The 23,657-nt window shown below is 28.5% G+C and overlaps 4 protein-coding genes across 8 annotated transcripts in view; 2 read left to right on the top strand and 2 right to left on the bottom strand.

Annotated features, from left to right (window-relative positions):
* LOC107456277 (uncharacterized) overlaps positions 1-1,467 on the bottom strand; it is a gene marked incomplete in the record, with an annotated part of 7,634 nt that extends 6,167 nt beyond the window's left edge. Inside the window, 1 exon segment of the mRNA XM_043039417.2 lies at positions 1,150-1,467. Coding sequence (XP_042895351.1) covers positions 1,150-1,297 — 148 coding nt within the window.
* Positions 1,468-1,714: 247 nt separating this feature from the next.
* Positions 1,715-3,393, top strand: LOC107456298 (nudC domain-containing protein 2). The gene has a single exon (XM_016074139.3). It carries the CDS (start codon positions 1,998-2,000, stop codon positions 2,475-2,477), a length of 480 nt encoding a protein of 159 aa, XP_015929625.2. The 5' UTR covers positions 1,715-1,997; the 3' UTR covers positions 2,478-3,393.
* Positions 3,394-8,517: 5,124 nt separating this feature from the next.
* On the bottom strand, positions 8,518-17,042 carry LOC107456293 (zinc finger protein 92). Of its 5 annotated transcripts, none has more exons than XM_016074127.4 (3): positions 16,904-17,042; positions 12,750-12,853; positions 8,518-11,304 (listed from the first exon to the last, which is right to left on the bottom strand). In XM_016074127.4, exon 3 carries the CDS (start codon positions 11,258-11,260, stop codon positions 10,631-10,633), a length of 630 nt encoding a protein of 209 aa, XP_015929613.1. In that variant the 5' UTR covers positions 11,261-11,304; positions 12,750-12,853; positions 16,904-17,042; the 3' UTR covers positions 8,518-10,630. The 5 variants fall into 5 exon arrangements, with proteins under 5 accessions (XP_015929613.1, XP_071034838.1, XP_015929610.1 ...); XM_071178737.1 differs by lacking the exon at positions 16,904-17,042 and adding an exon at positions 16,716-16,734; XM_016074124.3 differs by lacking the exon at positions 16,904-17,042 and adding an exon at positions 16,574-16,702.
* A 123-nt stretch (positions 17,043-17,165) lies between these two features.
* On the top strand, positions 17,166-20,196 carry LOC107456292 (histone deacetylase 6). Its single transcript, XM_016074123.4, has one exon. It carries the CDS (start codon positions 17,337-17,339, stop codon positions 20,130-20,132), a length of 2,796 nt encoding a protein of 931 aa, XP_015929609.2. The 5' UTR covers positions 17,166-17,336; the 3' UTR covers positions 20,133-20,196.
* The last annotated feature ends 3,461 nt before the right edge of the window (positions 20,197-23,657 follow it).

Raw genomic sequence — 23,657 nt, 5'->3', positions numbered from 1 at the left:
AAAAAAAAATTTCAAAAAATAACGCTAAATTTTAAATTTAGTTCTAAAGGAGCAAAAGTTATTAAAAATTTAAGCTGGTCTTCGCATAAATTTAGAAAGATTGCATAGATTCAAAGCCGGGTCACCAGTGAGGAGACACGTGGAAGTTAACGCGACTCCTAAATAAAAACATAATATTCAAATAGAGAGATGATCTAAAATGAATAATTAAGTTGATTAAGAATAGAAACAATTAGCACGATTAGTTAACAGAATGCCAGCCATAATTAAATAATAATAAATTTAACAAAAGGATAACAATTAAGGTTACAAGTTAGTTAATTCTAGATTAAACATCGTGGCGGACAGGTTGTCCCAGCAACATACACAGGCGTCGTCACAGACCGAACTGAGGAGAAAAACAGGTGCAGTTAGGTCTGCAATCGTGATTGTCCTTATCGCCAACTGGCGACGTAAGTTTGCCACATTCCGGCGTTTAGCATGAAATTGGCTCAAAAGCAGCAGCCGCTGCAGGTTGAACGTATTAAAATCACAAGCTTCGATATTGATAATAAATAAGAAATTATACTTCACATGTTATAATGATGTTTAATAAGTTATATTAAGTTATACCTCAATAACTTGGCAAAGTTATTGTGGAATGCTTTTTACCAAGCGGTATTTTCTTTAAAACGCATTAACAATACCTAGAGAATAATTGAAAAAAAATGCTTCATTGCAAGTAAAGGATGATTAATTTATTGTGGTTTGGTTATGTATTATATGATAAAAAGTAATACAATGCTATTTTTTTAAAAATGATATTTATTTTCAATAAAAATATTCTTTTTAATGACCTTTCTTCAAGCTTCTAAACATTATTCCTTGTTACACTTTTTTTTAACCACAGACAAATGAAAATAAATCTTAAGAATAAAATTTGTTAAGAAGAGAAATTTAATTCAAGTCTCAAGAAAATCATCAAATCCTTGACGGATATTTTAGTAATTTGAAGATCTTTTAGATAACTATAGTCATTTAATTATCTTAGTTTAAAGTTTCGCAATAAGTTTTAAACTATGAGATGAAGAAGATGCTGATTTTAATAAAAGAATACAAACTTCTGATTAAACAATAGAAATTTAACTTTTTTTGTGGGCCATATCATACCATTTGACTCAATAATGGTTAAATTATTTCCAAAAAATTTTGAATGTACGAAGTTGTCTTCGGTGAAACATCTAAATGCAGCTCCGAAATTCGTGAAGGCTATAAACGCAACCCAACATCTTAAAGTCACAGTCAACCACTGTGACATGTTTTACAATTTTTGACAAAATAATTTATGTAATTACAGTACGCTAGATAATATCTTGAACGTAAAAATTTGGTTTCAATTACTATGATAAAATGTGCATTTATAAAACGAAACTACCATAAACACGAATAAATATCTGCGGTAGAAAATATTATGATTGATTGATGAATTATCCTTTTTTCTAACTTAAAGCTCGATATATCTTCCAAAAAAACCTGTTTTTTATTTTTACATAGGTATCAAATATAAATTATAGTGAAATGCTCTAATGACAGTCAATAATTATATATAATTCACTTTAAGGAAAAGCTGCTTTGAATTAAATATAGATTGTAAAATGAAATTATCTTAAAAAGCTATAAGCTGGTAAATATTACAGCATAAGCCATCGTACATATATAATTCTTCATCAATCAATCAAAAGATTGTATATAAAACGTATTTTACTTTAAAACGGCTTCTTTTCTAACATTTTTCGTATCTGTATTTAATTAAATCTATTTTTCAATAAATTCTGTAAATTTGAGCTCCAATATATGTTTGATTCAAACTTTATGTTCATTACATATATTTATACTTGATAAATAAAATCAAGAAAGAACTGTGACTTAGATTATCAACTCTATTTACTAAATATACTACTTCGTGTGTTTAGAAATTGTACCTAGTTTATTTTAAATTGTGTCTAATCTTACTCACTATGTCTTTATCCCATTTTGATGAAAAAAGCGGCATTGTTTCAGTAAAAACACCATGGGGTCGTTGGTGGCAAACTGTAGCTGAAGTTTTTGTTGAAGTTAACGTCCCACCTGGAACACCGGGGAAAGAATGCGCCATTAAAATTGAATCCAAATATATAGAGTGCCGTGTCAAAGATAAGTGCTATTTTAAGGGTGCTTTATATAAACCAATTCGTGTACAAGAATCTACTTGGTCTCTAGAAGAAAGAAAAACAATTCTGTTCCTTCTTGAGAAAGCTGAAAAATATGAAAATGAAAACATATGGCCTAGTTTATTAGAAAAGGAATATAGTGCAGATCCCTACACTCAACATGAAATGTTAAAAAAATTAGATCTAGAGAAATTTCAAACAGAAAACCCTGGATTTAATTTCAGTGGTGCTGAATTGTCCAAAACATACAATAATCCACCTTTTCTAGATCAGAAAGAAGCCAAGTAATAAATTAAATGTTCATTTTTTTTCAGCTGGATAAGTTGCTGGACTGATCAATTTTAGATGAACAAGTTTAAATTGTTTTTATACTTAAATTAAAATATTATTTTAATTTATGTTTTGATTTTTTAAAAAAAAGTATTACACTTTCAGCCATATTGTTTTGTTGTTTGTCACATTTGTAAATTGTACAGTCATATTGTTTTTTTATTTTTTATATTGAAACATAAATAAACTATGTTTAAAAAATTGTGATAAATCTAAAGTGTACTGAAAGAGTTGATGATTATTAAAGAGACAAAATTAATTTAATTGTACTTATTATACATTAATTTTCAAAACTGAATGTTTGCTTGATTAATGAACTGCGTACATGCTTGTAATGTGAAAAAGACTGTTACTTAAAACTGAATTAAAATAAAATTACTACATAGTAGGAGCTACTACATAGAATTTTCATTCATCAGTGATGTAAATCTATTTCATGGACTCGGATCTAATGGTTTCACTAGAACATCCATAGTAGTACAGCATTCATCATCAGTACTGAATGTGTATTCCAAATCAGAGGACTACCAAAGTGAAACTGGTTTAAATGTGGTTGCCAAAATAATATTCTTTGTGGAGAGACAGAAGCAATTTATATAACCAGAATAGCAATTGCAAAGATACCTTTGTCAGCTTGGAAGTTTCTATGAAAACTGTCACTGGAATTACCATCATAGTTATCAGGAGTATGGCTGTCGGATCATCACATTTAGGATAATTGCTGCATCCTGATTGAACAAGTTTAAAAAATGATGCAAATAGTTTGGCACCGACTGATTCAATCTAATAGTTTAATTTTAAGGGTTTGTGTAGTTAATTATATATGAACTCTATATATTAATTAAACCTGCATAAATAAAAAATTACACCAAAATAGCAATCTCCATTAATTTTGACAACTGACTAAGTTCTTCATTTACTACAAAATAATATTTTTTTAGTGTAAACTTGTAATTTAATTAAGAAATTAACTTTTTTATTGAATGTTTTACTCTTATAAACTTAGTATATGGTATGAGCCTTTTACTGAACTATTCTATTTTACTATAATGCATTCTATATCCACAAAATTAAAAGTTTTTATTTTATTTACTGTACAAAAGAAAGTAAGGTTTAATTAAAGGGAAAAAAATGTGAAGTAATACACTTGACACAATACAGAAAAATTGGATTTTTCAAACCTATTATCTTTTCCAAATCCTCTTAGTACTATATACTAAGTAAGCTTCTAAATACAGTCAATTCGCTATAACTCGAAGTACGATAACTCGAATATTACTATAACTCAATTTTTTTATAAGGTCTCGACCCTTTTATCTTCAATTTCATGTTAATTATTCTTGATTACTCGAATTTTACTGCCTTTAACTCGATTTTTTGTGTGGATCTTTTAAAGCAAGAAAAAAAAAACCTAGGAGCTGATATCTTGCCCCTTCCTTTGCAACACACATACACACACAATGTCTTTCGCACTCTTCATGGAGGAGCTAAGGCTGTCCCTCTTGAAGTATGTGAGCAGTGGTTAAATGAAACGTTACCATATTTACTTCCAGGATACAGTTAAAATGATGTTTTCAATATTGATGAAATGGGTTTATTTTTTAAATGTCTACCAAATAAGACTATGATGTTTAAGGATGAAAACTGCTCAGGGGGTAAAATGAGCAAGGAACGTTTGACTGTCCTAGTTGGAGGAAATGCGTCTGGGACAGAGAAATTGCCCTTACTTGTTATCGGAAAATACCGAAATCCCCGATGTTTCAAGAATGTAAAAACGTATCCTTTGGATTACAATTCTAACAAAAAGTTTTGGATGACATCAGTTTTATTTGAAGACTATGTAAGAAAATTGGATCGGAAATTCTTCGCTAAAAAAAGAAAAGTGATACTCTTCATGGATAAATGCACAGCGCATAGTGATCTACCTAATTTGAAAGCAGTAAACTTGCAGTTTCTCCCGCCAAAGACAACAGCAAAATTGCAGCCGATGGACCAGGGTATCATAAAGTGCTTCAAACAATCTTATCGTAAATGGCTTGTCAGAAAAATGATCTTAAATATTGTAAGCATTTAGAAGATTTGTAATTACATTATAAGCATTAGTTAAATAATCCAACAATATATTGAAAGTCCAGAACCGAAACTAACGGTAAGTCGAACTTCCAATATATCGAAGTTTTTCATGAGTCCTATCAGATTCGAGTTATCGCGAATTCACTGTACTATTGTCCAATAAAGTAAGACAGATCAAACATGTAATAAATTATTCTATACTCTTCACTTGTTGGTTTCATAAAATTAGATCAAAAACTTATTTTGACAGAGTTTAAAACAAAGGAAAATATAATGTAGTAGTACTCTGCCTATTGAACTTAATAATAAAATAAACCACTGTGACTTAGAAAAGTTTTGATTGAAAACATGATTAATAAAAGCAGAAAATGGTTTGATTGATATAACAGGATGACATAAGATCGATGTTTGCAAAGCACTTTCAAGTTTTGTATTTTAAAATATTTATTTGATGGAATTATATAACATTGTAAAATTCACTTTGATAATAGTAAAATAATATATATTTGTTGAAATATTTCTAAGTAATGTTAAGTTTAACTAAAGAGGGCAGGGTATATTTCGTGCTATGTAAACTAAAGCAAAAGGAATGTGAATAAAACACAAATGAAAGTACAGAAATGGACATACTATAGTTTCGGTTTTATAGACAAGAACCTTCCTCAGTGTCTAAACACAACATGATAATAGAGAAATAAAGATACAAACACATGCAAAGTGATTTAATCTACAGAGGCAAAGGATCAAGTTTTAAGGACAGGGGATATGAGGATGTTTCGCAAAAACCTTAGGATGCGAAAGAGTATATCATAATAGATTTCCAAATATTGGGAAACAGTGGGATTCTAGAAAGAACATTAATAAAATTATTAGAATTTTTTAAAATATGGAAAGATTCCAAGAAATCAAGTTTAGTAGATGAAGAGCAATGTTGGATGACTTTAGCAGGAGACAACTCAAACCTGTCATTAGAATTCCAATTATGTAGAACAATGGAAGATTGTTAATATCCTGACTTTGGACACCTCTTTCATCTTCAAGTCAAAGTTTAGGGGTTGTCCAATATAGCCATGACTACATTGTCAGGGTCTTTAACCCTTTGCCAGTGTCGCTCGAATCCAGTTCGGGCAACTATTACGTGCAGTATTTGTGATGCCTGAACTGACTTCGAGCAGGAGAAAAATTAACGATTCTATTTTGTGAAGCCGAGCTGAGTTCGTTACTACTTTAAGAAACTTAATTCACTATTTTCCTAATAGATAGCATTAGTAGTCCTAGTTTTTCGCCGATTACGACTTCAGTCGAGGGAGGGAAAATGTGGGTGTTGTCGGCTGCTCAGATAAACAAGACACACTTGGATTGATAAACAAAGACAAAATTTGGCGTTCTTGTTTAGTTCATATTGTTGTGTTTGTATGTCATATTATATTTAGCTTCAAAATTTTGCTTAATTTGCTGTGTGATTTTTTTTATGTGTATGTAAAATTTGTAAATACAGTAGTTATTGCATTTAAAATTTTATTTTTATAATAAAAAGCCATTTTCTAACTTTTATAATAATATAAAGAACAAAATTAAACAGTCAAAATTTTTTTCCATTTTTCTGAAACATATGTCACTGCTAAAGGGTTAAGGTTGGCGAAATTTAGTTTGTTTATAGAGGCAAAAAGAACTTTAACTCAAATTTATTCGAAATCTTAGCAATTTTTGGGACTGATATTCAGATAATAAAGGTCAAAATGATATGAGTTTAGTGGATTGTTAGATTAATTTTATATACATAGAATCATTAACATTAGAATGAAAACCATGCAATAGCTTTAAGGTAAAAGAGCTTTTCATTGAGATGACTGAACAAATTTTTTAGTGGAAAGCACAGTAAACAACTGTGTGTAAGGCCTCTGTCTTTTGGTTAGAGGGATGGGATGTAAAGTTATGAGGTGGAAGTGAAATAATGTTATTTAAATTTTTTTTCAGAAATCAATTTTTGTGATAACTAATTCTTTCGTTCCTGTTTTGTTAATTGTAAAACATCTATCAGACATTTAATTCAAGTAATTATGTATGTTAAAATAATTATTTTTCTAAGGGATTCTACAGACTTTACCTCAATTAATTTACTTAATCATGCTAGATTGAATTCTTTATCAGATGATCTAGAAATTTGCATCAAAAGTTGACCATCTCTGTAAAGGACTTTCTTAAAAAAAAATAGATGAATGGCAAAAAAAAAAAAAAAAAATTCAAAATTTAGTAGGGGTTGGCAAAAAGGCTGCACTCCCTATTGTACTTAAAATTAAATATAAAAGCTAGTGTATTGAATAAGACAAAGGTGAAATGAAAGAGAATTATATCACATCATACAATTCTGGTGATTCGAGAGCAATAGTGATTACAAATATATCCACCAACCTCCTTTTTTTTAAAAAACAGTTTAACAAAAAAAAATTTAAAATATATAAGTATTTTTATACATTATTTTAATTAATGATGCTTTATGATAAAAAAAGTACTATATTGTATTACTAAAGCTCTGTTAAGTTAAATAAAAGGCACAAATTTTTTATTTCATGATTTTTTATTTTAAAATTTATATTAATTTTTTTATAGATAAAAAACAAATATTTTTGCCATAGATTTATACAATGCTAAAGCACAGCATTTTTGCAAAAACTGACATGAAATTATACAACATCCAGACATAAAATTTTTATTTGCATGTTAAGTGAAATCGATAACTACCGTGAATATATTATAAAATATTTCAAATTTTTAGTTATTATTCATTTGTATCATGTCACTATGTTTAAAAAACAAAAAATAATATTATTGAAATATTAATAGCTTAATCAGTCTTTTATGAAATTCTTTTTAATGATTAGATTTTTATTCGAGGGATAAATTTTTTTTTTTTTTACAATTTTTATATAATCTTTAAAAATTCACTTTAAACCAAGAAAAAACCTTGTTTTCTTTCCAACCTTCCATTGCATAGAAAATAGGTAAGGTTTCTTAATTAACAAATACCTATAAATCCTTTTTTTTTTATTTATTATTTAAAGGTATTTACTTGCAGTATTTCTTTTTATTTTCCTTTCTTGATGTTATTCTCAACCATTATTATATTTTTATTTTTATCTGAAATTAACAGCTTAAAAATATAATTGGTATTCTTTTATTATAAAGCAGGGCTGATTGTGCTCCGGAAAAAAATCCGGATTTTTCGCTAGCAGTGATCCGGAAATTTCCGGAGATCGAAGGTCCAGACGTTTCAAAAAATCATTGATCGCAGAAGTTTCCGAAAATCAAATTTTCAAAGGTGGAACTTAAAAACACAAGTTATTTGTTTGTAAGGGAGAGCCAGATACTTCATAAGCTTATATTCATGATTAATATTCATTTTTTATCAGTAAATAGTTGTTATAATCATAAACTCAAGAAAGAAATACATATTTGTAAATTTTAATTACTTCTCCAGGTCATCATAGGTATATGTAAATGGTATAGGCATGTGTAAAATTTTAAATATATTTTAAGTAAACCAAGAAATATTGAGAAAAGGGAAACAAAACTTGCTTAAATTTTTTACTAATTTTTCAATTTAAACTTTTTTTTTTAACTCAAGAAATTTTCCGGAATTTTGACTTAGGCTTACAATCACCCCTGATAAAGATAAAGTAATCCTGTAATATCACTTTATTACATAACATTTTATAAAAAACATATTGAAAAATTTTATGAAACGGTATGCTACTTAACCACTTTGAAATTATTACTTATCAGCAAAACATTAACTAATTTTAAAATAAATAAATAAATAAATGCATTTTTATTTGATACTCAAGAAAATTTTTTTTAAATATTTCTGAAAACACCTGGAGTTTTCATTAAAAACCAGGTTTTTTATGAAAAAAACTAGGAGGACTGGGATTTTTCAAACCTTGTTTATTACAGAACTGTTTACCTTCTAGTACAAATAGAAATGTTAAAAAAAATTTACTGCTTTCTTTAAATTTACAGTTGCTTATTACAAAATGATATATTATACACATTTTTTAATTCTTTAACTTTTTTAGAAATAATTTTCATTATGGATTCCAGTTAAAAAAAAATTTCCATTATTTCTTTTCTTAGGGTTTTACTTTGTTTCTATAAGCACATGTGCCACCAGTAAAACTATTACTTGAAATCTGTCAATTTCATTAATGTGATTGTTCAATTTAGGTACCTTAGAACTGCTGTTGTTCCCACAATAAAAGGCATGACTTCTCTATCATGAGCAGTATTCTGTTTGTCCAAACCCTATTCTTTTCTTTAAGAATGCTCCACTTTCCTCATGTGGTCTCATTCTAAGCAAAAAGACTATTATTAATGAAAGGACAGGCTTCCTTCTCCTTGTCTGAAGTCCCTTCACACACACCTTTTCTTGTCTCTCAAAATGCTCCACCCTTGATGAATAGTCTCATTTTAAGCAAGAAAAGAACAATTTCCTGTTTAAAATATTCTTTAAGACTGAAAAATTGTTCCTGTCAACTACAGTGATACTGAAGATTAAGGACTTTTAAAAGCCTTGAGCCAAAATTAAGTACTTTTAAGGACTGTGGGAACCCTGTAAATATAAATATGTATACACAAGCACCGAATTCACAAGCTTAGGAGAAAAGTAAATTAATTTGTCACAAGTTTCTCTCTTCATATTTAATTTATAACTAAATAAGATCATGAACGAACAGTAAAATTAAAGGCAAGAATAATATGAATGAAAAGAAAAAATCACCAATTATAATAATTCATATTTATTTATATAAAAGTTAAATTAAAAAAAAAATATCTTTTATTTTTAAGCTTTTTAGAAATATAAAAGTTATGAGTAAAACAAGCTTTCATTTTACTATTTTATTTTTATATTGATTATTATTTTTCTAAGCATTTAAATAATGCAAACTTGTGGCATAAAATTAGAATTTAAATACTTTACATTTGTAATAAAGCTTCAACTTAAAAACTTAATACTTATATCTTAAATTAACTATGGTTTGCAAATAAAAACTGAATTAATATTATAAATTGGACATAACATATAAAGTAGGTAGTATACATTCGGAATATGGAACTATAATTTGAATTTCAACTATCAAATGACTGGAACTACAATGCAATTATTTTGGACAAAAAACTTTATAATACTTAATTTTAACTTAAATGAACAATCTTTGTATAAATGAAAACTGTTGTTGGTACAAGTATATCTCAATGAGAAAGTAATCTATGCACATTGAATAAATTTAATTATAACAGAATGATTTCTCTTTTCATTCAAGATATTTATTACCAAGTGTTTTAATCAAAGTGAATATTATCGAAGTTAAAGTGTAAATAATTAACTCCCTTTAAAAAAAATTTCAAATAAAACAAGTGCATAAACAGGTCTATCTTTATAATTGCAAAATATGTTTTTTTGTTGTAAAAAAATAATCATATATAATTTATATACATTTAAAAATAAAATAATCCTTGAAAATGTATGAAAAAATGGACGTTTTAATTAGATATTGAAGTGTTTATCAACTGCAGACTTAGTTATTTTTCACCTAATTAATTTGTAAAATCTACATTCCTAACATGAAATTATATGAGACACTGAGTCATATTAAAAAAATATCCTAATATTTACTTGAAAAACCAAAAATAAAAATTATCAGGTTAATTTAACCGTTTTACAGCTACATAAGTTCAACATTGATATTCAGTAAAGAAAAATTTGGGAAGTAGAAGCCATAAGGATGTCATTTAGAAGAAATAGGCATAAAGAAATGTTCATATTTTAGAACAGATATAATTTTAATTTCCTATTTCATTCAAAACAAAATATTTGCATAATTCAGATGAGATTATCAAAAATAACATATACATATAAATTAACAAAAAAATACTAATATAATTTCTTAAATTTAACAGAAAATAATCTGAACACATTAACTAAAATAGATTAAATAATTTTTCATATTATACTTTACAACACACACTAGGGTTTCGTATCAAGATTTAGCAGGCTTAATAAATGTCAGAAGAGGTCGGGATCCAGTTTTCTGACCCACTGGTTTACAATCCTTTTCTTCGTCATTCGACTCTGGGTGCACCACCATGTGTTTTTTTAAATTACTGAGTTGATTAAATCCCTTTCCACAAACATCACAATAAAAAGGACATTTATTATTGTGAATCACCAAATGTTTACGTAAGTTACTAATTTGATTAAATTTTCTTTTGCAAGTGCTGCATTCAAATGGGCACTCGCCCGTATGTATTATTTCATGCCTTTTGAGAGCAGCTTTTGTTTTAAATGTTTTATCACATTCTTTGCAGCAGAAAGGTCTATCAGCAGAATGGGCCAACATGTGTCTTTTTAAGCTGCTAGTCTGATTGAATTGCTTATCACAAATAGAGCAATAAGTTGATTTTGTATCACAACCTAATTCTTCTGGAGCATATCCTGCCTCATAACTGTACCTGTAACCACATAATAGACAATCATATTGGAGATCATCATTTTGGGAAAGGCTCACTGCATCAAGGTTCTTTACAACTTTCAAATCTGTTCCACAAGTAGGACATAATGCTGTAAAGGTTGAAGTACATAGTGTTAATTTTGATAAGGGTGTAGACATTACTTTCAAAAAGTAAAAAAGAGGTAGATTTTTCCCTGGTGATCCTGAAAATAATAAGTGAATGTTAAATATAAGTATTAATTATAAATATTACATTACAATTATTTACATTACATTACATTACATTACATTACAACTATTCAGGAAATCTCCTTTACAGAATGCCATATAGTTAAAGATTCTTTAAATATTCTTAAAAATGCTAAAATATTTTAACTTCAATTTCATTTCTTTTAAAAAATTAAATTTATGAGCTCTAAGCATATTTATGAGCTTATTTGATATACAGTAGAGAACCGATTATCCGGAACGATCGGTACCATCGCGATTCCGGATAACTGATTTTTCCGGTTTTCTGAATCTTTACAAAATGCCGTTTTTTAATGTTTATAAAACGAAACTGAAAAATAATTTTGAAATAGTTTGAGAAATAATAAAAAATGATAAATAATAATACACTTGAGTTTAAATAAGGAAAGAAATTATGAAATAAAAATTATATGCAGGCTTATATATGTTATTACTCTTATTATTAACATTAATAACATATATAAGCTATTTGTGCTTATGTGAGATTCGTCTACAAACAGCTTTTGATCCGTCCTCTAAATCAGTTCTTTCGTCAACTCGTACGCCGTATGCTCTAAATAACAAAATGGGCTCAAAATCTTGCAAGAAAGAAAAAAAAAATTTTAATGGAAGAAAATTAATTTCCAGTTCCGAATTTCATTCCGGTTATCTGGTTTTCTGATTTCCGGATAAGAGGTTCTGTACTGTACATATTCAACTATTAAGTCTGTAGAATCTGATAGATTTAAATCATTTGATTGGATAAGATTTCTATCCGAATAATTATTATTGGCTTGTTTTACAATTAACACATGGAAGAACACTAAAAAGATTGTAGGGATTTTTTTTTCATTAATGTACAACCTACGTAAATTTTAAATTAAAATTATAATATTTATATAAATTCAAGTTTTTTTTTTTAAATAAACCTTAACATGCATATGATCAGATTATAGTCTTTTCTATAATATTCAGAGAATTGCTCCAAAGAGCAAAATGAGTTTAAACTTTAACAAATTAAATAACTTGATTAGTTGCTTTTAGCAAAATATTAAATTTTTTTTTTTCTTTACTAAAACTGACAAAAAAATGTTCTGTTTGTATCAGTGATAAAAAATTTTATCTCATAAAAATTTCTATTGTTTAGTTCCATATAATTCAAAAAAAAAAAATGATGGGATCTTGAATATAAAGAATATTGTTTTATGTAAGTTCATGAAACATTAATTTTTTTACAAAATTTTCCCACTGTTCTTTGAGCGAAGTTCATTTGATAACTTTTAATTAAACTCTAACAACTTAAACTTTTTTTTATCTTGGATGTTTTTTAGTACTGCACTCATCTCAAATGCATATTTATTCTTTATAAATTACAATTTAATCAGGTTAATATAATGAAATAGTTTGATACAATACATACCTTAATAATAAAAATGATCCAATCAATTCATAAAACACAAACTAATCCTCAAGCTTTATACAAAAGTAACACCAAAGACTAATCTTCCTCTAGTTTCCCTGAATCTGTAATTATAATTTAAAAAAAACACATTTTAACTTTATGGTATTAAAATAAATCATATAGATTGGAATTCATTGATCATGTCTATTATCATTTTCATTGCATCATTATGGTTTTCATAAAGCTAAACAAAATAATGAATCACAAGAGGTACATTATCAATTAGAAATTTAAAAAACAAAAAAAAAGGATGTATTAAAATGTCCTACCCAGCAAGATTTAATGCCTTTTTATATATTTCTAAAGATGCCTTTTTATATATTTCTAAAAGGTATTGAACAATTTCTGTTACATTTAGAACTTTAAAATAATATAGCTAAGTTTATAAATATCTATATACACTTTCTTATTTTGTAACCGATGATTTTAAATTTGATAAAAAAAAACACCTTTTATTACTAACCCAAAGTAATTATAATATTAAAGAAAAATCTATTAGATTATTTATTCACTTATAAGCTGTGAATTTTTATAACTCTTATTTATTGAAATAAAAAAAAAAAAAAACAGTGAAACAGAATTTTTATTAAAAAAAACAATGAAATACTTCTTTAGAAGTTTAAAAACAAAAAAGCTATTTGATTTTAATTTCTATGAATTACTTTTATAATATAAATTATACAAGCCTTAAAAATAAAAACCTTTTTCGAATATTTATTTGTAAAAAAATTACAATTGTTAGGTAGTTTTTTTGTGTAACAAGAATTTTGACAGTGGGTTCAATTACAGAGTGAGAACGGTTCTTTGTTGACTGGAGGAGCTAATCAGTCTCCTTTTTGTAAGGTTTCAATTGATGCCGACCAGAGAGCTTTGCCTATTATTTAGTCAAGGCCTTTGCCTGATCGGGCACTCTGCTTAGTTATGAATATAATTATTTTTTTTGTCAATTTCAAGGTTCCAGTTAAGCATTCAGAAAAAAAGCCTTGAGGAAGTGCCATAAGAATAAAAAGCCAGAATTAAATCTAGACTGCTACCTTTAAGTTAAATAAATATTGAGTCTGGTCTTGTTGAAAAATGGAACAGACTTGGTGACTCTCCAGAGATATCTCTGAGTTGTTTTGTGTTCAAATGTAACAAATTTTAAAATAATTATAACAATTATTATCGATTCTTTACTCAGGGTTTTCTATGGCTTTGTATTGTTAGATGCCAATAAATGCTAATTATTTTCTTTTATAGAGTATCTTATTTCAGCCATACAACCAGGTTTCTTTATGGGTTATTGCTGGTATTCGTTTAGCATTATAATGTCTTCTAAAATTGTTAATTTGGTAATTGTGTAAGTCCTAATCCACAACACAATACTATTCAAGCTAAAAGAGAATGACATTCTCTTAAAGCTAAATTTTCTAAGCAATGAAGCACAACTAAGATGAGAAAAGACAATAACACTATTTTTTTATTTAAAGTCTCATGAATAAGACTTTTCTATTTAAATGATGTGAATATAGTTTTAATAGAGACATAACTGCAGAAGAGCTTTACGCTTACATATTTAAGTTGTTTCATCTTCTTTTGTTTATGTAATAACATTTTAAACTTTTGTTAATCATTTCAAGATTGATTTACTGCGTAAGTGAACTTGAATTTATAAATATAAAATGTTCAGTAAGTATCACCCTTAAGATATATTTTAAAAGTCCATTCAAAAGATTAAAAAAAACTATTCACTTTAAGAATCACAAAAATGTTTAAGCAAAAACATTATCAAAACCAAATCTATCACCCAGTGGCATACATAGACTAAGGTGTGCTCCCCCCCCCCTCGCTGAATTTATAAATGCATCCCATATAAAGTTACGGATTTAAGAAACATGTGGAAATACGACAATCGCCTTCGAAAACACGATCAAAAAGTCACTTGGACTAACTATAAAATGGATGCAAATTAAGAGCTTTAAAAGTGATTTTTAAAATTCTAAAATAATGCATCATAATTTTGACATGTTAAAAATACTGGGATTTTTAAACCTTCCACGAACTGCAGGTTGTACACCCCTATAGTGTAATATGTGTGGGACGTGCTCCCACCGCATTGCATAATTGAGGGGGTGTTATTTACGCCATTGCTATTACCACTATGAAAAGTAGAAATGGAAACATCAAAACTTATTTAATTCCTTGAAGAAACAAAGTGGAGTTAATGGCAAACAGTTATAAATAACTCTATGTTTAATCAGGCAAATAACATAGCACTGAATCATAAAAGAAATAAAAAATAATATATAATTTGTGAATCATCATTATACTTTTTAATTTTGATACCTTCTCCCGATTAAACGAAAAAAGTTCAAGTGATACTGAGTATTTTATCGCACTATAAACACAGTAAATGTACATTATTAATCTCACATTACATAGCAATGAATTTTAGTTGTAACATCTAATTTGACATGAAAATAACATAATACGCATTAAAAACATGGCTATAATAAATTTATAAAATAAGTGCATCCAAAGAGCTCTTTAATAAATAAGGTTCATAAAAGTGGTTATATTTTTAAAGAAATTACATGAATTACTTAAACGAAATATAATAAATTTATAAAATAAGTGCATCCAAAGAGCTCTTTAATAAATAAGGTTCATAAAAGTGGTTATATTTTTAAAGAAATTACATGAATTACTTAAACGAAATATAATAAATTTATAAAATAAGTGCATCCAAAGAGCTCTTTAATAAATAAGGTTCATAAAAGTGGTTATATTTTTAAAGAAATTACATGAATTACTTAAACGAAATATAATAAATTTATAAAATAAGTGCATCCAAAGAGCTCTTTAATAAATAAGGTTCATAAAAGTGGTTATATTTTTAAAGAAATTACATGAATTACTTAAACGAAATATAATAAATTTATAAAATAAGTGCATCCAAAGAGCTCTTTAATAAATAAGGTTCATAAAAGTGGTTATATTTTTAAAGAAATTACATGAATTACTTAAACGAAATATAATAAATTTATAAAATAAGTGCATCCAAAGAGCTCTTTAATAAATAAGGTTCATAAAAGTGGTTATATTTTTAAAGAAATTACATGAATTACTTAAACGAAATATAATAAATTTATAAAATAAGTGCATCCAAAGAGCTCTTTAATAAATAAGGTTCATAAAAGTGGTTATATTTTTAAAGNCTTAACAATTTTAAAATTGATTAGCCTACTTGAATAGAGTTTCCATAAGTAAGTGTTTATTTATGTTTATCTTTGATTTTCTATTCGTTAGCCTTGTTTCTTTAAAATCCAGATTTTTCACTCTTGAACTATGTTTACATTTTGCATGCGATTTTTTTTTCTATCTTCTGTACCTGTTATTTCAATTTCTCCCCGTTCCTGATATCACGACGGTAACACCGTTCTTTTTTGGTTCTCTCCTCTTAGAGAGCGCCTTTTCTTTCCCCCATCTTCCCTTTTTCCGTCGTGATGTCATGATCGGGTTTCTCTTTTTCCTCCTACCCCTTGGCGGCCTATCTAAATAGGTCGCCAAAAAATTGGCGGCACTTGGCCTTGCCGTAGTTATGATAATCATCCCCTTAAACGAAATAAGAAACACCAAAGGGAAAACTAATGAAGAGGAACCTCAAAGTAATTCGGTAAATTCTCCAGTTTTAAACAACATACATATGAAAATTAATAAGTAGGAAAAAATGTATAGCGATATAAATTAATATTAAAAATGCAAGCAACAGACTTCAAACATTTAAAATTCAATGTAAATACCTAATATTTCCTAATTATATTAAATGTCTTTATTAATTAGGCTAAAGTTTGCATAAATTAAAAAAATAATTAGTCATTAAATTACAGATTTGATATAACTTGTCAGAAAACAAAATAAAAATAAACAAAAACTACAGTTTACAGTTATGACAAGAAATAAAAATTGCGAAAATTTAGCTTATTCAGCCAGCAAAATAAAGTGTTTTTTATTGGTTGACTAAAAGAAGCTTGCCAATGATCTACTATGTTTTTGTTCTTTATTTGCCAAACTTCTTGAAAAACAGCACTAATTGTAATGATTTAGGAAGATCAATTTCTTTTTAAGGAAACCTTTCTTTTTCGGTTGTTGTAATTCAATTTTGGCAATGCAGAAGTATTAATTTTTGTATCAAAAAAGATTCAAGCTAGTCCATTTATTTAGAGCAATCAAAACAATTTGCTTGTCATTCTCGAGATCAGGTTTTTGATTCTTCAAAGCTTCAAAGTATAGGACGAAGTCAGTGCTTATATGTTATTTATTCTAGAGAATGAACTTATAATCTTTTTACCTTGACTATTTTCAGTTCGGTCACGTTACTTTTATCTCGATTTAGCTGTTATCAACTAATTTATTTGGTACTTTACCCTTATCAACGATATTTCGTGCTAAGTTATCAGGTATTGTTAGAATTTTCTAATAAATCCTGCTTAACATTTTACTCCCAGTCATTTATAGTTTGCTATTCAATGTCAAATCGATAGACATAATTTTATAGAAACCAAAATGTCTTCCGAAAGAAAAACTGGAATTATATATGATCATCGCATGAGTGGTCATGAATGTATATGGGATCAGGGCCATATAGAAACACCCCTGCGGTATTCATTTCCTTTAAAAAAATGCGAGGAATACAGGCTCTTAGATCGATGCATTAAAATTCCATCGAAATTCGCTTCTGAAGAAGAATTACTCTTAGTGCATGATAAAAATTATATCGAAGATATCAAACGTTCAAAATTATTGAATGATCCATCCGATTTAGAAGACTTTGCTTCAAGTTATGATTCTGTTTACTTCAATAGCAAAACATATGATGCGTCCTTGTTATCAGCTGGATGCACATTGCAATTGGTGTCTTCCGTATTAAGTGACCAAGTTAATAATGGTATGGCAATCGTTCGTCCACCAGGTCACCATGCCATGACAACAGATGCCTGTGGGTTTTGTTTCTTTAATAATGTTGCAGTTGCAGCAAAATATGCATTAGAGCATTGCAACTTATCCAGAATACTGATTGTAGATTGGGACATTCATCACGGCCAAGGAACGCAGCGTATGTTTTACAATGATCCACGAGTGCTGTATTTTTCTATCCATCGATATGAAAATGGAGCCTTTTGGCCACATTTAAGAGAATCCAATTTTGACTATGCAGGTGGGCCTTCAGCAAAAGGCTTCAATATTAATGTGCCTTTAAATGGAACTGGTCAAGGAAATGCCGAGTATTTAGCAATTTTTAATAATGTCTTGTTACCTATTGCTTATGAATTCGCTCCTGAGTTAGTTATAATATCTGCTGGTTATGATAGTGCCTATGGCTGTCCTGAAGGTGAGATGAAGGTTTATCCTTCATTATATCCTCATTTGATAAATTCATTGTCTTGTCTTGCAAATGGACGCATTTGTGTCGTGCTTGAAGGAGGATATTGCATACCATCTCTTTCTGAATCTGTTGCTTTAACTCTTAGGGCATTGCTTGGCGATCCTTGTCCCATAATACCTCCTTGTATAAGCATCAGCCAAGTAACTGTAAACTCTGTTTTAAATGTTTTATCGGCTTTACGTGAATATTGGGACTCTGTAAAACTTCAGCCGTTATACAAGTCCAGTTCTGAAGGGATTGGAGAAAAGCATTTTGTTCATGTTGATTATACTGGAAGCCCATTAGAAGGATCATCTAAGTATGTTACTCGTGGTTATAATCCAGTAGTTCTGTCTCACGTAAAAGATTTGCTTGAATCTGAATTGAAAGATATAATTTCTAAAACTGACTTATCTGTTCCTACTGCCAGATCATGTTTTATATTTAGTTCTAAACATAAACATTCATCATTAAATGAATTAAATGTTTCTGGAGAAGGAATAAAGAGTGCAGTTAATGTGTTAAAAAATTTTTATGAATGTGGAATTCTTTCTAAATGTACCTGGCTGGAATTGACTGAAAACACTGAAACTGATTTAACTGCTTTAGTTAACTTGAAAGGAGTAAATAAAATAAAATCTACTTGGAAGTTATCTGATGAAGTGCGCATGAAATTAGAACAAAATTATTCTGAAAATGCTTGTAAATCAATTAGCGATAATTTATTGCAGCTCGTCGATGCAGTTGTTAAACGTGTATGTGTTAATGGGTTTAGTTTGACTTATGCAGTTGATGGGACATCTGATTCTGAAAATAAGGCACAGTTTTGCAAGTTTAATGAAGTTGCTCTTGCTGCTTCTTATCTTATTGAACAACATTTCATGAAAAGAATTTTGATAATCGATTGGAGTGTTGACCACAATAACAACACTCAGAAAATTTTCTATGAAGATGATAAAGTTTTGAGTATATCTTTGCATTACTGTGGAAAAAAGATTTGCCCTATGTCGATAGATGAAACTGGCGTTAAGCAGGGTAAAGGATATAATGTTAATGTTCCTTTTACACATGCTGTTACTGACGGAGATTATCTGGCTGCCCTATTCCACATTATCCTTCCAATAGCGTATGAATTTGGCCCTGAATTTATCTTGATATCTTCTGCTTTCAATAATGAATGCTTTTCCTTATTGTCACCTTCTTGTTACGGCATCATGGTAAAACTTTTGAGCTCACTATGTAATGGAAAAATGATTATTGACTTTGAAGGCTGGAATCATAACAATACCTTTGATGAAACAACATGCTGTATTTCTTCCCTGCTTGGTAATTCTGAGCTACTATCCTTAAATTCACAAAGTTTAAAACCCTGCTCAGAGGCAATTGAAACAATACAAAAAGTAATTGCAGTTCAGAGAAAATTTTGGAGAAGTTTGGCTTTTGCTAAATTTCTGCCGGACAATGTCACTACTGAGTCAAAAAAGGTGCATACTGTGAATAACCTCAAACGTAGGCAATCAAGTGATCCTGTTGCAATACCTAGAAAGCTTGATGAGGCAATCAAAATGGAAGAATGGATTGGTGAAGCTTCAGGATTTAGCAACAATACTGAATTATTCTGTGTTGTTCCTTTGGAATATTGCCCTCATCTCGAATTGCTCCAACCAATACCGACTGAAGGATTAAATCCGTTTGCTAGATGCTATTCGTGTAATGATCCCAATGAGAACTGGGTCTGTCTTCATTGTTATCAAGTTTATTGTGGACGTTTTATTAATCAACATATGTTGCAACATGGTCAAGATATGAAACATGTTCTTACTCTTAGCTATGTTGATTTAAGTGTGTGGTGCTATGCTTGTGATGCATACATTCATAATGAGCTTATTGCGCCTATTAAAGAACATGCTCACATTAAAAAATTTGGTAGTTTGTAAAGCATGTTTTAAAGATGTATTTGATTTGAAAATTAGTTTCAATAATGTTTAATTTGTTTGTTCCTTTACATAGTATAAACTGTTTGAGAAACAAATGAGCTTATATTTTCAAAAATTTTGTTTTATTACCTATAGTGGGGAAGATTTTCATGTTCGTAACTGCACCAAAATGGTTGCAAGTTTCTAAGAACAACCAGGTTGTGACATAGGACCAAAATAAATAAAAGCACAAAATGGGTGCAAAGTTGAAAGGTTAATTCTCTTAGTCATCTGTAGCGAATAGCTATACAAATTTTAATTTATTAAGAGTACAAAACCTTGACAGTTGCACTTGACTTGGCAATAACAGTTTGTGGGTGGGAATAGGTACTAATATGGAAATATCCTCCTATAGTGTATTATGCAAGTGTAAATTTGTGTTTTGTAGCCTAAAAAATTGGTAAATTTTTTATACAGATATGGTACTTACAAGACTTCTTAATGGAGCTTGACAGCAGATTTATTTTGTTAGTAGGTCGCATTAGCAGACCTGCTTGGTTGCTATGGGCTGATTCATCAATTAAATTTGTCTTATTTTTATTAGATTAATATATTATGATTTTTAAACCTTATTGTATTGAAGTCATATTATTACTTTACTGTTTCTTTAATTATTACTTTATTTATAATGTATTTTATTTGGTAATTGTTTATTAACCTTAAAAGATAATAAATATATAATATTTGATTCTTAAGAATTATCAGCACCAATGAATTATGATGATGAATTAATAATTTNTTTTTAAGATTATTTCCAAATAATTTTTTTTTTAAGTTGAGTTTAACAATAAAAAAACGGCTTTTTGTAGCGATTCAGAAAATTAGAAAAATCAGTTATCCGGAATAGCGATGGTCCCGATCGTTCCGGATAATCGGTTCCCTACTGTATAATATTTGATTCTTAAGAATTATCAGCACCAATGAATTATGGTGATGAATTTATAATTTTACTTGGTTCTTTATTTTTAAATATGATTTTAATAACTAAATTTTAACTGTCATTATTACGATTCTTTGCTTTGTATTTGGTTTAAATTTTGGAGATTCTATAATAGATACAGAATTCTTCCTAGGAATAAAAAAAGGCAAAGTGCTTTCTCACTCAAAAGTGTACTTTGAGTTTTGAACGGCACTTACTTGACACCATTAAAATTTATCAAATGTGTAATATTTTATGTAATAGTCTCGATTATTTGAGTCTCAGTTGTTCGAGTTTCGCATAAATCTGAGCTAGTGAAAAATATTTAATTAATTTTTCATACATTATTTCTCTTGATGATATTTTATGTGCCATTTTTTCTTATACGTATTTCATAATTATAAGTATGCATCTTTAAAAGAACAATGAGATTAGTTTTGGTGATATTTTTGTATAAGCAGTTTAGCTTATTAGCAATAAATTTTATAATAAAGTAATGTTTTTAAGTAATTTGTTTCCTTTTAAGTAATCTGTTTCGTTTTCTTTAAAAAGTTTTTTATTCACAAAGATAACGATCAATATCTAACATTGTATTATATGTACTTCACAAGTACAGAGGAAGATTACAAACTAAATGTCACAGACATTCATGTGCAATCATATTACTCATAAATTATAATTTTTTTTAAAGAAAAACTAAAAGTAACCTCGATTAATTAAAATTTTAAATTATGAGTTTCGCTTTGCTTTCAGTTTATTTAATTTTATGAATTTTATAAAATATTGTTATATCTTACTACCATCATGTTTTTCTACGGAAGATTTTCTGATCAATACTGCTTGGCTAAAGTGGTAGCCAAGTTTTGGTGGCAACCAGGTTGTGGAACACCAGAAGCTAAGAAAATCGTAACTGAATAGGGGGGGGGGATAATGCAGAGAACAAAACTCATACTTTCCTTTGTGTAAGCATATGTATTTATTTTAATTTATTGCAAATAGAAAAACCTAACAGTGGCATCAGACGATGACAGTTGCTGTGAACAGGTATAAATTTGGAAGTATCTCATTTTTCTGACAAATTTGATTTAGTACATTTCAAGTTATATTACAATCATCAAATATTCTATACATAGTAATGTCTGAATTTCTCTAAACAGAAGGCTTATATGTTAGCAGTTATGAGTATAAGTTTTTTCAAAAAGGGGTGTGTGGTTAGTCATTTTGCTATGCTGTAAGTAAAAATAAGTAAATTAACATGTAATTTGCTCTTATTGAATTTCAAAAGCATTCTTAATATATATTTTATTTTGAATGCAAAAATGCGGCAGTAGCATTTGGCACCATTGTAATATCAATTGATATGAACAGGTACTGATATGGAAATAGCCTATTTTACTTCGAAATTAGGTTGTTGTTGACTTAGTACATTTCAAGTAATCAAGCTTCAAATACCCGAAGTTATATTATAATCATCATGTATTCTATGTATGTACTATCCTGCTATTACACAAACTTCTCTTAACACCAGACTGATATGCTGACAGTTAAGAGTAGAAGTCATTTCAAGTAGGGATTAGTTGTTTTGCTTTGGTGTAAGAAATAAGAAGAAAATTAAGATTTAAATTGTTCTTAATGAGCCTTAAATGAAGGGCAGAAAACAAATGTAACAAGGAACTGACTATATTTAACAAGAACTGATAGTGGAAGTAAACATAAAGGTTGGCTATTCTTTTCTTACTGACTGTTAATCAGATTAATACTGTTAGTTATAATCAGCCAAGTGTCTGGTGGCATTGTTAACTTTTGCTATCAATTCTTGTTGAACAGATAGGTTGTTTAAATATTCAACATTTGAAAAACCTATCTATGTAATCTTTTAAATGTGCTGCCATTAGAAATTGGTTTGTTCCTGTTTCCATATCAGCAGGGAATGCCCACCTTGTTATTTGAAGAAGCTCCAGTGGTATTAGAGCAGTATAGCAGAGCTTAGTTTTTAAATTTTTTTTAACTTTTGTAGTCTGACTTGTATATGAAAAGAACATAGAGGTTGAGACAATCAGCTCATTAAATCAGGATGCTGGTTAAACCAGAATCAGCAGTTTTTTTTTTTTTAAAAAAATGATCTCTTATAACTTCAGAACATAGTGTTAGGTTTCTGAAATTTGGACAGCAGATGAAAGAGAAAAATTTCGCCCCTAATTAAAAAAATTTTTTTTTCTTTAAATTTCTCTATAGAGGAGGGATGTGTGAGAAACTAAATTTTCCCATTGAATTGGCATTACATATTCTGCACAAGCTTTATTTTTTTCAATTATTTAACTGATAACATCAGGGATGTTTGCTAACTTACAGTTCTATTTAATTAAAAATGAATTCAGCTGACAATGACTACAATGTAGGGCATTTGAAAAGAAATACTGTCCAGAGATTTCAAACACATAAAGCTCATTTTCAGTAAAAAGCCTAATAAACATAATCTATGTTCACATGGAAAACAAGTACTTTTTTTTGTTTTTGTTTGTTACAAAATCTCAATTACTACATGGCTTTGATTCAAAGAATCTTTT

Source organism: Parasteatoda tepidariorum, chromosome 3 (assembly GCF_043381705.1).
Source record: "Parasteatoda tepidariorum isolate YZ-2023 chromosome 3, CAS_Ptep_4.0, whole genome shotgun sequence".
Lineage (NCBI taxonomy): Eukaryota > Metazoa > Arthropoda > Arachnida > Araneae > Theridiidae > Parasteatoda > Parasteatoda tepidariorum.
The sequence above is the reverse complement of the archived record's forward strand: the minus strand, read 5'-3'. Positions and strand labels throughout refer to the sequence as shown.

Excerpts from the sequence above, each read along its gene's own strand:
- LOC107456292 (XM_016074123.4), top strand. The coding sequence starts at position 17,337 with ATGTCTTCCGAAAGAAAAACTGGAATTATATATGATCATCGCATGAGT.
- LOC107456293 (XM_016074127.4), bottom strand. The coding sequence starts at position 11,260 with ATGTCTACACCCTTATCAAAATTAACACTATGTACTTCAACCTTTACA.
- LOC107456298 (XM_016074139.3), top strand. The coding sequence starts at position 1,998 with ATGTCTTTATCCCATTTTGATGAAAAAAGCGGCATTGTTTCAGTAAAA.